The following is a 15,374-nucleotide window of genomic DNA, read 5'->3' as shown; positions in this document are numbered from 1 at the left end:
ACTCAACCATACAGAGACTGGAGGACGTGAATAGACTTCTATCAGAGCGCGTTAGGACTCTGGAAGAGGCGCTGAGCCAGGTTGGCGAGGTAATGGTAGTTGACTGATGTGGCTGTGAGTGACTGGTTTTCCCCTTGTGTAACATCACATGATTTTGTCAATTTTCCATTCCGGAGTACAGATGGAGATTGAAAAACGGGAGCTGATGCGCTGCGTGGATGCTCTAAAAGATGCTCTAGAACAGGAGCGGGAGGGTCATCAACAGCATTTCGAAAAAACGGTATGGCGGCGAAATTAGTATGTGAACGGATTCCTATAACGGATTCCTACACAAATCAATCTAGTCTTTCTCCCTTTCTATCTATATTTTGGGTGTAATTTGTGTTATAGTCTTGGATGTAATTTGTGTTATAGTCTTTTGCTAAAGCCAGTCATATCCTCGCGCGTGCAGGTCACTACCCTTAACGAGGAGATAAGTCGAATCGCCGCAGAAATGCATCAAATGGAAAAAGCGAAGCAAAGAGTTGAAAAAGACCAGCAAAACATTTCCATGTTTGTGCTTCGGAGAATGTTGATGAATATTCGCACAAAACACATGCTCAAAAACTCGCGGCGAGCATTTTATCGATGGGTAGCATCCACTAGCAGCATGCAGCTGGAGCAGCTACAGACAATTCGAGAAAGCGGAAGTCAACGCTTGGAGGGCGCTCAGGGCGAAGAAGTGAGGCAGCTTGAGGCTGAAAACCGTGCCTTACTTGAAGAGTTAAAGACGAAATCAGCAATCCTTGATGAAAGGGTGTTTTCGATTCAAGATGGGAAAGACCGGGAAAAGCGCTGGCGTTCGGAAGGAATTAGCTCCTTCGCTTTCAAAATCATTTTTGCAGTCCTTCTCTTTCTAGCCCTGGAGCGGGGCTTTGTATTGCATGACGGAAGGTATGATTTGTACTACTTAGATTCCCCACGCGTTACCATGTGAAATGCCAGAAATGAAAAATAGTCTGCAAATGATATTCTTTTGGCAAGAGTGCGGGTATTTTTTCATTTCTTTTGGCATGTCTTTTCATGATATATTCAGGCATTAAATTCCTTCTCTAGAAGACAAGACTTACTTCACCGTCCACCCCATTCACGCTTCTGGAAGAGATGCTGAATGTTGTTGTCCCAATTTTCTTCCCCGTGCCCTTCATGATTTGAACATAAGACGATCTTTCGCTCAGTCTTCAACAGATAAGTCATCCCTGCAAAACACGTGCAACACGATATACTGGCATTTACCATGTCGACGCTCGACAGGAAAAGCTAAGAGCGTGCACACATCTCATGTCGCATTCTCCTTCCTGTCGCACCGACGGCGCGTTATTCAAGGTGTTTTTGTTGCTCTTTCCAATGGATGTGAAGGCATGTAAAGGCCGAGTCGGATCGTGCGACTTTGTACAAGTGGAGACTCACCTACGCTCACTCTTCGAAAATGATGTAAAAAGTGTGGATTGTCTCCTGACTAAGGCAAAGAATTAATTATTGAAAGTATTTTTTCCTGAAGTTACATTGTCCCTTTTCGCAACTTTAGAGGGCATTCGGGACACCATTTGCTTTGCGCTCGCGCGAAGCGTAACGGAACAGAGGTTCCATGCCCAAACGGGGTTTCCTGTAATTTTCCTGATGAGCAACGGGCACACGCTCGGCCGACAGATGCTTTTTTTGTTTTATTTACAGTTATTATTTTTGGTACGTCTGCTTGAAAGCCTTGAGGTTGTCTCTATCTCGGTGCCTGACATTACGGCTTCGTCTTCTCCTATCCTTTCTCCACTCATCGAAGGCAGGGCGGATAACAATGCAAAAAATGGCTCGCAATATGTTTAAGGTCTAATGTATTTCTTTGTATGTTTTTTACGAGGCCCTTACGTGAGGATGGCTAGTAAGTCTGATTCACTGTACAGAAAAAAGGCGTAGGTATTTCTGGGTAATACGACGGCAGATGAACGCCGACAGCTGCCCGTCGGTCTCACGCCGCATTCCGTCACCATCGGTGCATTTCGGCGTTTACGTCACTAAAGTTGTTGTTCTGCTGAGTATGTTCAAATTATGTGATGCACGGATAGAAATCAATGCCAACAGGCTGATTTTCCCGGCCATGCTCCTACCTTCTGCTGGTGCTTCGACGTAGCTGGGTCTTACAACCATCCTCAAGTTCCCCACTATTTCTAGTAGTACGTATTGATTTCCGTGAGGCGCATTCTTACGCATTATATGGTGCCACACGGCGAGCGGGAACATTCCGCGGTAACGAAGTCGCAAGAAATGTAATCAACATCAGAACATGCAGCAATGATCCACTTCCCTTTTTGTGTATCAAGGAAAATAAGAGCTTCCGCTTTTTTTGAAACCATAAAAAGGTGTGTTATCGGGAGTCATGCCCTTTCTTCACATCGCCTTCTCCTTTTTCTTACATGCATAGGACTATAGATCTGGTGTTATCTTCTGACCCTTTTCTCCTAAGGTGACAAGCTAATACTTGCTCCATCATGAAGAATACTCGATCGCTCGCTTTTGGGGCAGTATTGCTGGTTTTAGTGGCAGCTGCGGAGGAGGGCTTCATGGATAAAGCAGCAGACAAGATCAAACACGTCGTAGGGTTAGAGACGGCGGAGGAGGCTCCGAAGTACGAAGCATACGAAAAAGGTCGAGGTACAGTGAAGCATGGCGAAGACGTCATGGAGCGTGCGAAAGAGAAAATTGGAAACATCTTTCACCATCATGCGAAGGAGCCAGCAGATCTTATCATGCAAGAAGCAAAGTACCAAGCGAATGAGCAAGCAAATGCAGTGAAGGCTCATGGGCATGGAATATACGATACTGTTAAAGAAACAGTGACCGCACCCTTCCACTCAGCGAAAGAAAAAAGTCAGGAAATGGCGGAGTCCGCCCATGAAAGGGCAGAAGCGGGTGTGGGGTGTGCAAATGAGGCGATGAAGGAAGCGCGCCGACAAGGCATGCAGGGCTATGAAACGACAAAGGGTAAAACAGAAGAGACAATTCAGAAGGGTCAAAGCAAGATCCGGCAGATGAAGGACAATGTTGCAAATATGCTGCAGCAGGGGAAAGAGAAAGTGGACGAAAACATTGAAGCTGTCAAAGGGGTGACTGGGGAAAAAATTGAGCATGCAAAAGAGTATGCCCACGAAGTAAAACAGAAAGGAGAAGAAGGTGCTGCATTTAAAAATGGCATCAAAGATGAGACGATGGGATCTGGTGAAACCCTGGTGGGGACTGCTACACGTAAAATGAAGGAAGTTTTCGGCGGAGAGCACGTAAACCGGAAAGGCCAGAATGCGATGGATACAGTGGAAGAAAAGTCAAGGGAAGCCATGGACAGAGCCAAGGTAAGGGATTTGACAGATGTTGAAGCAGTTCTGTTTCTCATTTCTTGCTTTTAGATGACATCGTTGTGGGATGTTATAATTTTTTTTTTCTATTTTCAAATGGAAAGAAGCGGTATGCTCTCGACATATAAATATGATACACACAACAGGAAGGAGTTGAGGAGCTCTGAACCAAATTTCAGTCTACATCATAATCCAGTATCATTGCGGCAATCTTGGACCAGCTGAGCTGAAAGACCGCCTTAGTGTGGAAATGGCATCGATGGAAGAGAAATATGATAAGACAAACAAAGACTATGCGGTGAAATGCTTGACATTGTAAAAAAGCTCCAAAGAAGCCTTCCATCGAATTGCTTGGCAAAGTCGTCAATCTTTTTAAATCCGTTTTACGATCATCCCTAATTTTATGCATGGAGCTCTCTGCACACTACATAACAGGCAACAGAAGAAATACACAATAGAGCTGCGTGCATTAGCCTCCGAAAAGAAGCTGGGATTCTTCCAGATACCGCCATACCACAGCAAACAACATTCCTTGAAGAGCGTTTGCAGCCAACCTGAGTGAGGGAGGGGGAGAAATGCCCTTTAAGCCACCTGTACTTCCGCAGCCCTTCTGATGTTAAGTGTACCCCAAAAGCCCGCCGACATCAAGTCCCAACCCGCGAAAAACCTTGTTTGCAAGCCTCGAGCAAATAAACCCTGAATGCCATCCTCATCCAGTATGTGACGTAGAGCTTGCCGGTATGTAATTGATGATTCTGACGTCTGTTTGGTAGTTTTGATAACGCGGAAGCAATTCGAGCACACGTCCGATGTTGTGGAAGAGCATAAACCTAGACACACACAGTGCATGAATCAAATGTAAGCACAAATTGAATTTGCTCCAATCGACGGCTTGTAGTATTAACCCGAAAGCTTTTTCTTTGGCACACCACAAAATTACCTAAGAAGGCATTTCTACCCAGACGCGGAAAAATTTCACCTGAAGGTGGTACGGGGATAATCGACGATAAATAATTGAAGGTTAGAAAGTACGGCCAGTGTCCCGCAGCCGTGGCAACTGCTTGAATAACAGCTCCTTGATAAAGTGAAGGAATTCCCTCTCTTCTTAGCCGCGCTGCGAGCTGCGGCAAAGCTTTTGAGCCTTGGACCTGTGTATGCGTTAGTGAGTGAGCTCTTTGAAGAGATTTTACACCGCTATTCAATCAATTCATGCGTCCCAGCCGTAGTTCAGGTCCGTATCACATAACGAATAATACCTGCAATGTTGTCTTTACCACGTCCAAAGGTGTCAATACCAATCGCCAGGTACCCGCCGCGATGCTTCCAAAAGCGGACTTTAGAGGTAAAGGTAGGCCGCGCGTTGATTCAAACGAATCGAGAGCAGCAATCATAAACGCATTAGCAGCAACATCAGCGAATCGGGAAAGTGGAAGTTGGAAAAGGGCGACGGGCAAGCCTTGATAAAAGCGAGTTATGCCGCCCTCCTTGTAAAGTTGCTGAACAGTGGCTGCAAACGGCAACCCATATCTGTATTGGTATTGCATGGTGGTGCGAAGCCACATCAACGTAATAAGTTGGACTAAAGACGCGACCGCACCCGAAAGCCCCCCTCCAAGCGCTTTTTTTCCAGCTTTCTGCAAGATCCCAGCTACATCGATTTCTGTTATGAGACTAGAATCTACCGCATTAGCTGGCGGTAGCCACAGGTCGCAGAGACACGCATCCACAATGTAGAAAGCCATGAGTGCGAAGAGAATAAAAGAACTTGGAGATAAAATGTCTGGTTTGAAAGCTGTAATAGAGTCAAGAGGAGAAGTTGATTTGCTTGACGGATCGAGGGATGAAGCAAAGTCGGCCCCCCCCTCCGCGGATTTGTGATGCTGGTTTCGGATACAAAGCTGTTGGGGTTGCGTATGCGCATGCTCAGTCTCGTTCCCCCCTCCCTTTCGACCTTGATTCTTCGCTGGATTTCTGCGACAACACGCCATCGTGGAACACGGGAGCTGAGTAGGCAATTTATTGTGGAAAAAGATCTTCGCGACCAGCCCGTCGCCTTCCACAAGCAAAAGCATGAACAAAAATTCCATGAGTCTCCTTGCCAAAGGCATTATTAAAGTACTGTGTTGTCAATGATGTGGGATTCGGGGATTCATGTCAGCCCGTTCTACAGGCCTGAAGTGAACTAGCTAAAGGTTAGGGAAGGCTCTTTTTGTTTTGTTGCTTGACGTTTTTCCTCCTTTACAGCAATTCTTTCACGAAATCAGGATACTAAATAATCGATGACCTATCGTTTTTTCATCTTGGAAACGCACTCCTCATCAGCTTGCGGCCGCACATCGTCCGCGCTTCCCTTGCACTTCAGCGATGAGAGCGAGCAGCCTCTGGCAGCACTCTGTCAGGGGGGTGGTTGCACGTGTCTTCCCTGATCATTCCCGGATAACTGGTCAAGGTCACGCATATTCTGTGTTACGAAACCTTTCACTGCAGGGCATGATTACATCGGGACGGCTTGATTTTGTTGTCTCGGCACGCCTCTCCATATTAGGGTTATTCCTTGGGATGCTGGCCTTTACCTCGTCAGCTAGTACTGTCCAGTCCCCGACCGGGCCGCTGCCATCGATGTTGCCTGACATCGACGAGAGAAACGAGGACTCACCAGGTGAAGCAGTGATTCGCTTGGCCGAGTCTCTCATAAACATCGAGTCGCTATCGGGGAGTGAGCACGCTATGGCACACGCTCTGAAAGGGTGGTTAAGCAAGCGTGGGTGGGAGGTTGTTCTTCAGCCGGTGCCGCCCGCCCTCGGGCACGAGGAAGAGGTGAGAAAAATGAACACCCTTTCCTGGCCGATACTCGAGGTCACGGACTTACGGCTTCTAAAAACTCATCCTAGGGTGAACGCTGGAACGTCTACGCCTTCCGTCCCGGCACTGGCGTCGCACGTCGGGATAAAGGCCCGAAGGTTCTGTTGAATTCTCACATTGACACGGTACCCCCCTTCTATTCCGCGACCGTGGATCGACAAAACGGTATAATTAGAGGTCGGGGTGCCTGCGACACAAAAGGTATTCTGGCCGCACAATTACTGGCGGCACAACGCCTGGTCGAGTCGGGCCAAGCCGCAGACCTGGGGCTACTCTACGTGGTTTCGGAGGAGACCGATCACAGTGGTATGAAGCAAGCGAACAGTCTAAACCTCCGCCCCAACTTTCTTTTAGTTGGTGAACCAACAGGGTCGAAAATGATTCGCTCTCAGAAGGGTCTCCTGAAACTGCGGTTACTTTCGCATGGCGTGTCCTGCCATAGCGGTTATCCGAGCTTGGGAAAGTCCGCCATCGACCCACTTGTAGACGCTCTGCAAGATCTTAAACGTGCTCATTGGCCTAAAAATGAAGAATTGGGGGCCACTACACTTAACATTGGCCTGCTAAAAGGCGGGCATGCTGCTAATGCTTTGGCAGCGGAGGCTGAGGCTACCCTTGTCTTCCGCTTGATAACACCTCCCGAGCAGGTCTTAGAGACTGTGCGAGCAACTGTGGGCGATCGCGCGGACGTGGAGGTCATCACTGCGAATACTCCCGTGCAATTAAATACGCTTGAAGGATATGCCACGGACGTGGCGTGTTTTAACACGGATATAGCCTACTTCGATCTGCGTGAACCCACCGCCCAGGCCTTTCTTATGGGCCCCGGATCCATCTTGGACGCACACAGCGACCACGAACTCATCCACATTCCTGAGTTGCAGCGTGCAGTCGCTTATTATGAGGAAATCCTTCTCCGCCTTCTTAAGGGGCCACGGGGGAGCACACAGCGCGTGGCGTCTCAGGCCGCAGAAAGTGTAGGAGCGAGTGTTGTTGATGCCAGGGCACTTTAGCACCGAAAGTGTCGTGAAGAAGAAGCATGAAAGAGCTCTGAATCATCAGATTAGAACCTATAAAACATCTGAAAAAAGAAATGATACAGTGGGGAAATGTCACAGCGCTTGAAATTGTACTCTCTTCATCACGCTTCTCTACCTCTTTTTCCTGTCATCCTCACGCGACATTCTGAGGCTTTTCTCGGATAAGCAACAGCTCGTTGTGGGCAAGCGCGCCCAAGACAAAGCATTTAAGCGCCCAGAAAAAGACACTTTGGTCCCGCTTCCGCGCCTCCTTGATGCTGTCCCATGCCAAGACGGCGTTGATCAGGTAGACCGCCACAAGGCCCTGCTTCAGAAAATCCCGCAACTCATAGGGGAAATTTGTCAGCGGAAAGCCGGGAAACTCAATGAAAGCACACAAAAGGCTCACAAGAATTATGACTGTATGGCAGCTTTGCAAATACGGTAGTCCGATGCCCAAGACAGGCCGGCCCTCCCCAAGGATGGCGGAGCTCAGGTCGTAGTCATCAATGGGTTCCAGCTCTTTGGTCGCTTTTTCTTCCTCCTCCAGCTGCCTTCGCAAAATAGAAACCTTCGCCTTTTTGCCCAGCTCTGCCAGTGTGGGGAGTGCTGTGCCCTTCGTCTCGATGGCGGCGTCAAACTTGGTGGCGAGGTCTGAGAGGGAGACAACCGTCTCCGAGGGGATCGGCAGCTCCAAGGTAGGGTCATAGCGTAGATTCTCTGGTACACCACTATTTATTGCGGCGTCGAGGGTGTCCGACCTCTCGTTTTGTTCTTTTTGCCTGTCTTGTTTGGCTTCATATCGTCCGTTACCCTCTCTCTCACCTTTCTCCAACTGTCTGTCCGCAACGACAGCGCTAGGTGTGGGAATCCGGACCCGGTCCTTGACACGGGGAGTAGCAAACTCTTCAAGAACTAGTTCTCGATCAAACTCCCTTCTCATGATGTCTTCTTGTGCCTGTTTTAGCCGTGGATCCATGGGCGGCGAGGCCTCACCTGCTTCTGACGCGGCGCCACCCTCCTGAGATCGATCCTTGCGGACACGCTTCTTCCTGATTACCTTCCGTCGCCTTCCACCATCTCCTTCCGGTTCTTTGCTTGCTTCCTCTGCTTTCAGTCGTACCCTACAGGGAGATGGATTCACAGGTCCTACCAAGTTTGCGCGGAAGGGAGTCGTAATTTCTTGACGGTTCACAATGCCGTAAAAAGATCGCGACCTAAAATTGAAGGCAGGCTTCGAGGAAACAAAGGCCGCAACAGGATGGACTGCCACAACAGCCATAAGTGATGTAATTTGGAATAGGGAAATTTGCATCCGTCGACCCTGTCGGTGTCATAGTGTTGAAGGTTGAATAGATATAACCGATATCAAATTGTGCAACTTCACCAAAATTCTAATCAAACGCGGAACATCATATCAGACTTGCCTGCATGATACTTGACTGCGCTTGTGGATGTCCGTCCTAGTGCTACCCACTCGTCGGTACTATGTTTTAGTGAGCGGTATTGTGGCGCATATCCAGACTAGCTGTGGCACCTGTGTTGTCGCAATCAGTGGTGTGAGCTAAATAACACGTCTGCCTTCCATTTATCATGCAGTCTCTGGAAGGTCGGGGACACGAGCTAAACAAGTCTTACTTCAAAAAATCTGGTCAGGGCTTGGGTGCTTATCGTCTTCCAATGTGGGGCCTCGCCAGCGACAGGGTTGCCTCCCGTTCGCTCAACCTCGCACTCGACCTCTGTCGACACGCACTCACACTACATGGACTCATTAACGACCAAAACATCTCGCCAAGCAACCTACACTAGGTGAAATGGAGCCTAAGAGGTCTGCCAACTCTGCAGCGGAAGCTGTGCGCGACGCGAGTGAAGACACGTTATCCATCCCCGCACCGCCGTCAGCCTCGGCTCCGTCCTCTTCAACACCAGTTAAGGGCGGCAACCTCTTCTTATTTCGAAAACCGTCTCGCGTGAAAGATGTTTCTAAAAGCGTAGCGAAAAAGTTGTGGCGACAAGAGATGTGGAAGGTGAAAAAAGCGACCAAGAAAGCAGCCAAGAGGGCTGCACGACAGGAGACAAACAGGCAGAGTGGGGAGGTTGGTCAGGACGACAATCTCAACTTACAGGCTGCAACCTCAGAAAGCAAGAACGATCAACTACTGCGAAAGCAGCGCAGAGAACAACGAAAAAATCAAAGACATGAAGCACAGATGGCGTTTCTGCGGCGGTGTGAGGAAGGTGCGCGCGTGGTAATTGACTGCGGCTTCGATAGTCATATGACTGAGAAGGAACTGAAGTCTCTGGGACAGCAACTTATGTACGTCTACGCCTCAAACAAGCGTGCTCTTGCTCCTTGCACCGTGCATATTGCTGAGTAAGTTAACTGAGTAATTCACATACATGCTGTTTAGTATAAATGTAGAGGGGTAAGACTTCTTGACGATCTTTACTTATTGGTCTCCGGCCTTGACCTACTCTATACATTTACGGACAGACTTGGAGCTGGCATACAACAACGACTTTCGTGTGTAGCTGGAGTGCAGAATTGGCAAGGGTTTAATCGAGAGACACGGCCCTACATGGAGACGTACGCAGCAGAGAGAGACAAGCTCGTTTACTTGACTTCGGACTCGCCCAACGTCCTCACACAATTAGACCCTGGGCTGATTTACGTGATTGGAGGTATAGTGGATCGAAACCGCCTCAAACATGCTACTTACAATAAAGCGCTTGCACAGGGTATCGCCACAGCCCGGTTCCCGTTGCGAGAACACGTGCAGCTGGGGTCAAGCCCGGTCTTGGCTGTCAACCACGTATTCGATATCCTGCTGGAATTTCAATACACGAATGATTGGCGCGCTACTTTCGCCAAAGTTTTACCCAACAGAAAGTCTGTAAAAGTAAATGAACCAGCAGTCAACAAAGACAGCTAAGGAATCCGAAAAAGAATGGAAAAAGCTGAAGCCTTGACCGATGGCAGGAGCACCGTGAGGCAAGCTTTGTCTTCTCTCTTACATGCGTATGATTTCCAAAAAAGTAGATTCATTGAACGATGATCCAGCTCCTTTTTCACAAGTCACTTTCGAGGAAATTGAGATAATGCGATCCGAATCAGGTCACCGATCTCCTCCGACAGGTGATCAATATTCGCAGCCTCCCTCAGACTGTTTTGAAAATTTTCGTCTTTGAACAGTAATTCTCGAGTGCAGTTAAATGAAAGTAAATGTTCTGGGGAGGGAGAAGGGTAAGTCTATGAGCATCATAGGACGTAAAACATAAATCGAGCAGCAAACTTACGGATAGCGGTTGCAGCTCGGTGAATCAGAGTTGTTTCGCCACTTCGAAGCAACGACCCCCAAGTATTCAACGCAATGGGAGACAAGACTGCCATGGATCGGACTATTTCTGTTGTGTTTGGCAAACAGGGTGTGTATCATATCAAAACACGCGCTTTCAAACCGGAAGGTCCCTCGCCGGCCTACAAGGATGCGTGAGTCTTTTTCTGAATTACCTTCGTCCTTGGAAGCCATAGCTAATCCTCCTGCTGCAGCACGAGACAGCGGAAGATCTCTCGTATAATCTTCTGCAAGACTCAGCCAGTATTTAAGAGTCTCAGGTTTCCCAAGCTTAGCAAGCACAAGGGGATGGCTCACCATGTTGCAAAGCGCCTCGGTTGCGGCCCGTCTTACAAGCGTTTGCTCCGAAAATTGCAAAGAGAAGAAAGATTCTATCCCTCCATTAAGCGCTATCGAATCTATGCACTCCTTTCCATACGATGCGAGATTCGTTAGAGCCAGTGACGATTCGAATTGTTGTAGGGCGGTTGCTCTGACATTGCGACATAGCGATACAAGTGCGTGTATCGGAGCCGTGCGCTGGTGACTTGCCAGAACCTTGGGATCTGTAGTAATGAGGCACTATAATATGGAAAAAGCGAGAGGTTTCGCATTGATGTGGCAGGATGCAAGCAAACAAATGATAATGCGAATCCCATCTCTGACAGCACTTACTTTCGCCAGAGCCTGCACCGATTTCAGACGTGTAACTTCCAGCCCTCTATTTTCCTTAGCCAGGCCTAGACAAGTGTTGTATCCCCCGTCCTGTATAAACTGTCCACGAAGTGCTGGAATTGTGGCAATGTTTAGGAGTGCTGTGGCAAATTGATCGAGAGTACTTTCACTTATTTCCGTGTGTGATACTAGTCTGCGTATGATTCCGATAACATTTCGCTGGACTAGTTCTCGAATACGTTTCTCTACATCTTGTGCAGAGTCTACAGTGTCCAAGTCTTCTTCTATTGCTGTCTGTGGAAGCTGATAAGAAAAAGCAATATTTTACCGTGTTGTCGACAAGATTGACAAGTGTGTCGTGCAGTGTAAGGCGTACCTGTTTCTGCTGCATTCGTAGGATCCTCTGGATATTCTCATATTCGTCAACAGCAATGCCTCCTTCTTGTAAAGCGTCAGTTTTCATCTCCTCATTGTTCAATGTCAGAGAGGCCATCGAGAATGCCACGCCATAGAGTGTTTTTCCACAAAGCGCAGAAATGGAATTTCTCCGATTGATGTTGGTGCTCATGCCAATTGTTCTCCTTTCAGCGCGCTGGTCCATCACCTCCAGCAGAAATGGAACGCACGCTATGCAGCGGCTAGAACCAAACATCAGCTCATTTTTAAAAGCAGTCCGTGTAACGAGAAATGAGATAATTTCCACGCAGCTTTCTGACAACGTGCGTCGGTGCATGAGCGTTGACCCCAAGGTCTGAGATGCACCAATCCAATCCTGAAGCCCTTTACTCAATAAGTTTAATATGTCAGTCAGCTCGGATGAAATTAAAGGCATATCTTTGGATGCAATGTGGAGCTTTGTGAAAGCGGATGCTGCTGCCACGCGAGCCTCCAACGGAGCATCGTTCGATCTAATAATATTTAGTATTACAATGTTCATACAATGATCACGCATGCATATACGCCCCGCACTTGAATTCGCCGCCTGGTTGCATAATTTTGCCATAAAAAATTGGTATTGCGGTTCCGAGAATAACACAGATGCCCGACTTTTGGCCTGAGCTGCATATGTGCTAAACAACCAGCATCCTAAAGAGGCGTCCGCGTAATATAAACTCAGCGTGACCAGCAACTCAAGCTCAGCTTTACGTACAGCAGGTAATTCATTAACCGAGTTATCAAGAATGCTTGAGACAAATGATTTCACCTCGTCTGATCCTTTATGAAACAAGAGGACCATAAAAGCACGACCTATGAATTCTGCCGCCTCGAGCCGCAAGCAGACATTGAATGAATCGTTTGGGTCTTCAAGGAACCTATTTACAATTGGTAGTCAAAAAGTGGTTTGGGTATGGAGGTGTGGCATTCTTTGACCAAGCTTTCCACATACCTTAGCAGAGTCGTCCAGGAAGGCTTAGCCAACAAAAGGGAAAGACTTTGATCTTTCTCGTTCAGACAGTTTGCGCTCCAGGAAAGCAGGGAGGCTAATCCTATTTCTTGAAACGTTTCCTATTTAATACGTGTGATGATGTACCGTATCAGCGTCACGTCGAATTCAAAGCTCTGAAATTAGAGAGCATATAATTATTTGTGGGCAAAATTCAATTGCTTACCCGTCGATGAGTCAAAAGCGTGATCCAGCAGTCTATCGCAAGCGTCAAAAATTGCGTACGGCGTCTGTTGGTTTCGGCGAGGCGAATGAAATTTGTAGCGATTTCCAGCACAGCTTCCTCTTCTACCCCGTTCTTCTGCTTTTCATGGCTTGGCAACAAGCTGGTGAAGAGTTTTGGGAAAGATGTCTCGCATATGGTCTCATTCGAGGGCGGAGAAAAAGCGTCTTCAAGGAAATCAAGATGCTTGGAGCAAGCCGCGAGTAATCGAAGCGCAAGAGCGCGCTGGACGGAGGTTTGGGTCAATTGAGAGGGAGAAAATAAGCTAGATACTCTAAAAAATGAAGAAAGATGCAAGTACGGACCTCTTTTGCATCTCCCTTTTTCGCACGCGCCTCCAAAAAGCTTGGACCTCCTTGCTTGCTGAAGTCAGCGGCCGCAGTTGCGTTCTTTCCTACCAAGCTGATCAATTTTTCCCACATATCAGTTTTATTCTGTTTTTTAAAGAATGCTTCATCATTTGTTCCAAGGGACGCGAGGTAGACTGAAACACCAGAGCTCTGACGCTCGGCCTCAGATCTCTGAATAGACTCTCGTACTCTGTGCGCTTCACGTATAATTTCTTGATTGAAGGGATCCAGGTCCAGCTGTGCGTGGCCAAAGAATCTTAATTCAGCTCACGAGGAAAAAAGATCATTGAATTGGCCAAAAAGCCAACTTACCGCCAGACGCAAGTCTTGAAACGCATCTCGCAAATTACCTAGTTCAGCATACGCCTTGAGGCATGATGGAAAAGAAGAAAAAGGTGGGCAAATAATCAATGGGGAGAGCAAGATCTTAAATTTGTACCTGTGCTCGTCTATACAGCGCTTTGACGTAGTTTCCATTCGATCTAAGAGCATTGGTGGCATCCTGCAGAGGAAAGGATTTCGAAATTGAGAGACATGTTCCAGCCCTTCAATCCTAAATCGGCTGACATACCTGGATACACTCCGTCAATCTTCCTTTTTGAAGATAACATGCTGCCCGATTCGCAAAAATGGCGCAACGAAGCTCTTGTATTCTCTTTTCTTCTTGTCGAGCCTCCTGCCAGATTTGTCGGTGCGGCCATCACTTGTGATCGTTAACAGCTTGACATATCCCACCACATCTCACCTCGTCATTATGGTCTAATTTTCCTGGTGCAACAAAAGGGAAATTTAATGCCTCGTCATAGGCTTGAATAGCATCATCGATTTTTTTTTTCTTGTACAAGGCATTTCCGCGACGCTTGAGCTGCTCCATGAGCAGTCAGAGGAGGCTACGAGAAAGGGAGCAAGCAATCTGTTGCTATTTTTTCAATAAATATCCGTTTTGTACGTGAAAAATACAACATCAGATGAACCGTAAACTCTTACACCTCTCTCCATTACCCCTCGCAGGCACAAACTTGCATAGCAAGAATGAGAGCCGTCTGGGAGGAAGCGCGGAAGAGCACCGTGATGCCGCCCTACCTTGCCCTACTAAGACTGCCCCCAGCCCGCCGCCCTCGCTCATTGTCCATGTGTGACACTCTGCATGGGATGCCTTGAAACTGACAATGCGCCGACCACTCCCCCTACACTCCATGGCTAGATGAGAAGTAACAAATCCTGCAAGACTTGTCCTAATCGAATTCATGTAGGAATCGCAATCCTTTTTCCGCTACTCCTGAGTGCTTTCTGTTTCTGCCACTTTTTAATGCTTCCACCTGCCATCGCGTTGCTGATTATGCCATATGCACCTGTGAGACGGGTATTGAGACTATGGGAGGCAACGATAGCTGCTTATTGGTTATCCTTCGGAGCATGGCTTCTTGAAAATTTTGGGGGGGTAAAGTTGATCATTTCAGGCGACACCTTCACGAAGAAGGACAACGTTCTTATTATTTGTAATCATCGGACACGGCTAGACTGGATGTGGCTCTGGTCGTGGGCTGCATATTTCGATGTGCTGTCTTCCTATCGCGTAATACTTAAGGACTCTTTGCGCTGCTTCCCGTGGTGGGGTTGGGGCATGTCATTATGCTTATTCCCTTTTATCCGCCGCGGCCAAAAACACCGTTCTACTGACTTAGCCCATTTAAAACGAAACTGCCGCTATTTAATCCAACTTAAGGTACCAAACTCGCTAATAATATTTCCCGAGGGCACAGACCTCTCCCCCTCCAATCAAGAGCGGGATCGTAATTATGCCCTTTCCCGTAATTTGTCTGCCTATAGGTACGTGTTGCATCCCCGCACAGGTGCCTTCCTCACGTGCCTGGAAATATTACGTCCGCATGTGGATGCGGTGATAGACTTGACAATAGGCTATGTCGATTATGAGCCCGGAGAGCGCCCTTCGGATATCTCGCTCCTCCTCGGCCGGCTGCCGCGTGAGATACACGTCAATCTAAAGCGGTGGGACCTGGTCCTAACACCGCTCTTGTGTCGTGATAATATTGAAGATGCCAAAAAATTTCTTCAACTGTCT

General features: G+C 47.8%; 3 protein-coding genes across 3 annotated transcripts; 1 reads left to right on the top strand and 2 right to left on the bottom strand.

Annotated features, from left to right (window-relative positions):
• Positions 1-3,527: 3,527 nt before the first annotated feature.
• On the bottom strand, positions 3,528-4,280 carry NGA_2080420 (mitochondrial carrier domain-containing protein). The gene has a single exon (XM_005855821.1). The coding sequence runs from the start codon at positions 4,230-4,232 to the stop codon at positions 3,966-3,968; it is 267 nt and encodes an 88-aa protein (XP_005855883.1). The 5' UTR covers positions 4,233-4,280; the 3' UTR covers positions 3,528-3,965.
• A 3,069-nt stretch (positions 4,281-7,349) lies between these two features.
• On the bottom strand, positions 7,350-8,813 carry NGA_2005520 (uncharacterized protein; the record flags this gene model as incomplete). Its single annotated transcript, XM_005855817.1, has 2 exons — positions 7,350-8,588; positions 8,692-8,813. A coding segment is annotated over one exon (1,170 nt), but the record flags the coding sequence as incomplete, so codon positions are not given.
• Positions 8,814-14,493: 5,680 nt separating this feature from the next.
• LPAAT (1-acylglycerol-3-phosphate O-acyltransferase) lies at positions 14,494-15,092 on the top strand (the record flags this gene model as incomplete). Its single annotated transcript, XM_005855826.1, has 1 exon — positions 14,494-15,092. A coding segment is annotated over one exon (599 nt), but the record flags the coding sequence as incomplete, so codon positions are not given.
• Positions 15,093-15,374: the final 282 nt, after the last annotated feature.

This window comes from Nannochloropsis gaditana (genome assembly GCF_000240725.1).
Source record: "Nannochloropsis gaditana CCMP526 unplaced genomic scaffold scaffold090, whole genome shotgun sequence".
Lineage (NCBI taxonomy): Eukaryota > Eustigmatophyceae > Eustigmatales > Monodopsidaceae > Microchloropsis > Microchloropsis gaditana.
Note: the sequence above shows the minus strand (reverse complement) of the source record. Positions and strands in the feature narration are given on the sequence as shown.

What these genes read in the sequence shown, in the direction of transcription:
- NGA_2080420 (XM_005855821.1), bottom strand. Translation starts at nt 4,232, where the DNA reads ATGCACTGTGTGTGTCTAGGTTTATGCTCTTCCACAACATCGGACGTG.